The 5,681-nt window shown below is 30.4% G+C and overlaps 2 protein-coding genes across 3 annotated transcripts; one reads left to right on the top strand and one right to left on the bottom strand.

Annotated features, from left to right (window-relative positions):
- The first annotated feature begins 1,229 nt into the window (after positions 1-1,229).
- LOC145125753 (E3 ubiquitin-protein ligase BOI-like) lies at positions 1,230-2,686 on the top strand. 2 transcript variants are annotated; one of them, XM_079061174.1, is made up of 4 exons: positions 1,230-1,434; positions 1,516-1,870; positions 1,993-2,355; positions 2,439-2,686. In XM_079061174.1, the coding sequence occupies exons 1-4, from the start codon at positions 1,376-1,378 to the stop codon at positions 2,520-2,522; spliced, it is 861 nt and encodes a 286-aa protein (XP_078917300.1). In that variant the 5' UTR covers positions 1,230-1,375; the 3' UTR covers positions 2,523-2,686. The 2 variants fall into 2 exon arrangements, with proteins under 2 accessions (XP_078917300.1, XP_078917299.1); XM_079061173.1 differs by having other exon boundaries at positions 1,231-1,434; positions 1,993-2,686.
- A 2,179-nt stretch (positions 2,687-4,865) lies between these two features.
- LOC145127791 (uncharacterized) lies at positions 4,866-5,404 on the bottom strand. The gene is made up of 2 exons (XM_079062921.1): positions 5,179-5,404; positions 4,866-5,137 (listed from the first exon to the last, which is right to left on the bottom strand). Exons 1-2 carry the CDS (start codon positions 5,402-5,404, stop codon positions 4,866-4,868), a joined length of 498 nt encoding a protein of 165 aa, XP_078919047.1.
- Positions 5,405-5,681: the final 277 nt, after the last annotated feature.

The following is a 5,681-nucleotide window of genomic DNA, read 5'->3' as shown; positions in this document are numbered from 1 at the left end:
AAAAAAACTTATTCTATTTCTACCCCATTCTTTTTGTCTTTTGTTTTTTTTTTTTTTTTTGATTTTTTGTCATTTTGTTGTTTTTTTATCTTTTATTTTTATTTTTGTTTTTGTTTTTTTGATTTTTTTTGTTTTAATAAATACATAATAATAATAATAATATTATTATTATTATTATTATTATTATTATTATTCACATTAAAAATATTTTTTTTTAGACTATTTTGTATTATTTTCTTTTCATTTAGACTACCACTTTGTTACTTTTTCCGTTCAGATTATCTATGTATTATTTTTTCGTTCGGATCATCCCTCTTTTATTTTTTTCGTTCCGTGTTTTTCCGTTCCGACTATCTTTGTGTTATTTTTCCGTTCGAAATATCCATATATTATTTTTTTTCATTTAGACTATCTATATGTTATTTTTTTCATTCTAACTATCTTTGTGTTATTTTTTGTCCTTACTACCCTTATGTTATGTTATTTTTTTTTCCTTCGAACTACCGTTGTGTTATATTTTTCTGTTCGGACTATTAAAGAGACATCAAATCAATTATTTAAAATAATAATTATAATAATAATTATTATTAGAATAATAATAATAATAAAAGACAACAAAAGACAAAACAAAAAAGAAAAAAAAAAAAGATAAAATATATCAAATCAAATGTGTTTTAAAGACAATAAAATGATAAAAAAGAGGATGTATGGAATAATTCTATATACCAAAAAAGATGTCAACAAACTAAATATTGAGAAAATCCAAAAAAGATGACGTAGATTATGATGAATTATACTTTCTCTCAACAAACATATAAAATATATTTTTTTCAAAAAAAAAAAATAGAAGAATTATTAATTCTGCTAACGTGAGCCAAGAGGTGATCTTAAATCAAATGGAGCCAAAAATGGAAAAGCAAAACACGTGTTCGGGAAGGCGTTACCCACGACCATGACCAAAGCATTTGGATTTGGTACTATTTTTTGTCCCCAACAGCCTCTTTTGTTTTACTTTTGATCTTAAAATAGACCGTGGGCCCCACAACCCATTCTCCTGTCCACGTGTCATCTACCGCCTGCGTGGCAATTTTTCCCAGATAACCTTTTGACTACACCGTATTTCCTTCCGTATAAACCACCGTAGCTACTTTTATTGAAGAAAACGCTTTGCCCTTACTTTTCGCATAAATTACGGACTTGACCCAATTTTCTGTTGGTTATTGTGTACCAGTCAGTCAAGTCACACGAAAGCCTCTCATAAATACGCAAAACCCCACCCCACCCCACACCAGAAATCAATTACGTTTTCAGCAACAAACAAACAACAAACCCTCAATAAACCCCAAATCACGGAACCACAAATTGAATTCTCTGTATGGAAGTTGAACCTCCGAATGTGAATCTCTTCTCTCCAAGCATTCTTCTGTCCAACAGGTTTTTGATTTGATACATCTTCGAATTTGTTGTTTCATTGGATTTGAGTTGTTTGATACTGATTCTTCGGGCATATTGTAGGGAGATGATTGATCAAGGAAATAAGAATGTGTACGACGATGGTGTGAGATTTGGATATGGAATGGGGGAGATGGAGAGTGGAAGCGGACTGCTTCCGATGTATGTTTCGCCTGGAATGATGATAGATACGATTCCGGCGACTGGTTTGAAAGCCGATAGCGGACTCACTTACAGTCTTCCGATTTCGAGGAAACGTTCGCGTGATTCGTCTTCGTTTGATCCGACGGTTTTATCTTTTCCGAATGTTCAGTTTGTGAATCAGAACCAGAATGCAACGTTTACGTTTCTCGGTCATGACATCTCCATGCAAATCTATCAACAACAGCTTGAGATTGATCGGTTCATTGCTCTTCAGGTATGAATTTGAATTGAATTAAGAGAATCCAAGTGCTCTAAATGAATTTTGATTTTTTGATTACGATATCGTACGTGTTTTAATTGAAATCAAATTGTTTGTTTGTTATCAATTAATTACAGACGGAAAAGTTGAGAACGGAGATCGAAGCAACGCGAAGGAGAAACTCGATGAGGTTAATCGCAGCAGCGGAGGAAGGAATCAAGAAGAGATTGAGATCTAAAGACGAGGAAATCGTGAAGATCAGCAAGTTGAATTCTGCTTTAGAAGAAAAAGTGAAATCCCTAAGCGTAGAGAATCAAATATGGCAACAAATGGCTCAAACAAACGAAGCTACAGCCAACGTTCTACGTCGCAATCTTCAAAGAATCCTAACCCAAATTCAACAACAACAACAACAAAATCAAACCGATTACGCAGATAATAATAAAACTTCAGTCGACGATGTTGAATCATGCTGCGGAAGCAATTACGAGGAAGAAGAGGTAAACGTAAACGTAAACGTAAAAGTAATTATTCCTCCTCCGAATCAAGGTAATGATACTACTGGCGACAATAATGGCAGCAGATTGAACAGAAGGTGCAGAAATTGTGGGAAGGTGGAGTCATGCGTGTTACTGCTACCTTGCAGACATCTCTGTATCTGTACTGAATGTGAATCGTCCATCAACGTCTGCCCTATCTGTAAATCAACCAAAAACGCTACTGTACATGTTAATATGAGTTAAATTTTGACACAGAACAGAAACAGGTACCTTTTTTTTTTTTTTTTTTTAAACTAAATAAAATAATAGCAATCTATTATTTTCAGTGTCATTATTGCCATTTGCCAACCAGCCAAGTTAAGTTTTTGTTTTTGGATTATTAATTATCATCGATCCAATCGGTTTTGTTTGGTCACCATCGTGGATTTATATTCTTTAACACCATTTTTGAAACAATCTTTTATTATTATTAGTCACTTTCAGTTACAGGAAAATGATTACCCATTACAGTTTTGCAATTATTATTTCCACGATTGCCGATCAATTTTTTGGTTTGTCAAATTAGTTGGCTTTTATTTCATTTCTTTTTTTTGTTATTGTTTGATAACGAAAGATCATTCATTCATCACGATCCATTAAACATAAATTGTGACCAATAACCTTCACATAAATTGAAAAAATGTAGGCCGTTTTACATGTCTTTTATTAAATTTCATAAGAGGCTGGTCCGACTTAAATATTAACTCAATGAGCAACTTTTAAACGGGTTGTAGTTTGTGTTTGTTATTACATTTGTTTTAAAATTTACTTTTGTAAAATAAATAAATCGTCAAAACATTTGACATTAGTAATTAATTTTTTTAATTTTAATGCAAGAGAAATTGGAAGGAAGAAAAGATACATGGATAGATTAAGACTATTATATTGTTAAATGTATTAAGTCATATTTTTATTAACTCATTAAGTTTTTTTTGTTCAAATTAAATAAAAGACAATAGTCTGAACAATATTGATCAAATTCATAGTGGGAAGAGTTGTGTCGAGAAAAGAAAATAGGTGAAAGACTAATGCCTTAATACATAAAGTCTTATTTTTAGGTTTATGTTTATTATTTATTTTGTTCAAATTAAGTAAAAACATGTAAAAATATGGTGATGTTTTTTTTTTGACTTAACATGTTTAATTGGTTAAACATTAAATTTTGACAATTATATATGGTTGTTTGTTTCAAACTTGTTTTTGGTTTAACTCATTAACTTATTATGTTCGAATTAAATAAAAACAACAATATTCCTCATTATATTTATAAATATTTCAATTTCCAAGGTGAGAAGAATTGAGAGGAAAAACAAAATAGATAAAAGAGTAGTGTCTTAATAAATAAAGTCTTGTTCTTTGGATTATTGAGCATCTAGTATTAGCAACATCTTATAGTACCATTTTGATGTCATCTCACATTCTATATCATCAATGGTGTTATAATACCAATTGAGGAAATAATCATCATATTAATAACATATTATAACACCCCTTATTAGAACACTAGTTGTGATATTCATGTATTACATGTGTTTATTTAAAAAAATAAACAAACATGAATATCTAAAAATTTTGAAAATTTAAATTTATAAGAAAATAAATAAAATATTAATTATTAAAATTGAAGTGCTTATTTATTTTTAAATTTTAAACTAATAATTTAAATAAACAAACAACTAAAATAATTAGATTCAATTTAAAATTTTGGAAATTATAAGGAAAGTTGCATTGATGAATTGGATATACATTTATTATATTTTAAGTATTATATGAAATTTAATAAAATGGAAAAAAACCACAAAATGACACATGAATATAATTTAATCTAAATTTACCACAAAATGACATGTGACATAATGCATGAAAAGATAACAAGTAGAAAAAGTATTTTCATTTATTAGGAATGATTGATGATATGAACAACATTTTATAACACCATTTTGGTGTCACCTCACATGCCACATCACCCATAGTGTTATGACATCAATTGAGGAAATCACCACCATGTTAAGAACATGTTATAACACCCACTAATTACCATGTCATCATTTTTTGTATTTTTTTTATTAAAATAAATACATTTTTATAAAACATAATATTTAAAAACTTAAAACAAACATAGCATTTAAATTAGACATAACATCTAAATTAAAAAAAAAACATTACAAGACAAGAAATACAAAGTTTATTTTTCCTAAAAACAACGCTATTCATCATTGTTACTCTCGAATATATAAACTTTGTTCCTAAAAACAAAGTTTATTTTTCCTAAAAACAACGCTATAATCTGTCAAGTCTTCTCGAAGTTGCTTGTGTTTATTTGCGTCCTGAATGTCAACAACTTCATGCAAATATTTTGTTGCTCCTGGTTGAAATTTACTGTGTTTGGGCTCCAATGGTTGTGTCGCATGTTCAACTATGTGTCACTTCGACTTTAGAACTTCAAAAACATGTTTTACATTCTTACGTGCTCATTCTTGTCTTCTCTTGAATAATTTATCTCTTTTTTCAACCGAGTGTCGAAATGCCTTCATGAATGTGGAATACGGAGGATATATTCCATCCGTAAGGTAATACCCAAACTTGTATTCGTTTCCATTCAATATGAAATGAGCATACAGTGCCTTTCCTAACAAAAGACCGTCAAATATTGGTGACTGATCAAGAACGTTGACGTCGTTATTGGAACCTGCAACCTCGAAAAACGCAATGCCAAATCCTAAATCTTGGGAAGCAACAGCCTCTAAAACCAACGAAGGAGATCCATGATGACCACTTGCATACTGCCGTTTTCATGACACTGGACAATTTTCCCATTTTCAGTGTGTGCAACCAACGCTTGCAAACATTTCGGGAAACCCATGTCTTTCATGTGCTGCATAAAGTTCTTGCATATCATGCAACGAAGGTCTTCGAAATATAAGTCTCCAAATGTTTCAACAATACCTTTTGACAATCTATACAAACTTTCGCTCGCAGTTCTTTCAGACATTTGCATATAATCGTCCATGGTATTTGGTGACTCGCCCATAACCATCAAACGAATGGTCGCAACACATTTCTGCAATGTTGTGAATCCCTGCCTACCTCTAGCATCATATTGCAATTGAAAAAATATATACCAAACATATATTAATTATGTATTATAAATATAGTATATTTGTATTAAAAATATGTATTAAAAATGTTGTAAATTTGTATTTATTTTGTATAAATATATAGTAAATATGTATTAAAATTAAAGAAATGATACCGACTTTCCAAGGCGTTGGCGGTCCGTAGGAACA

The sequence above is a fragment of the Lactuca virosa genome, chromosome 7 (assembly GCF_052849685.1).
Source record: "Lactuca virosa cultivar CGN04683 chromosome 7, Lactuca_virosa_CGN04683_v6, whole genome shotgun sequence".
In the NCBI taxonomy this organism is placed as follows: domain Eukaryota; kingdom Viridiplantae; phylum Streptophyta; class Magnoliopsida; order Asterales; family Asteraceae; genus Lactuca; species Lactuca virosa.
This window is presented reverse-complemented; position numbering and strand designations above follow the sequence as displayed.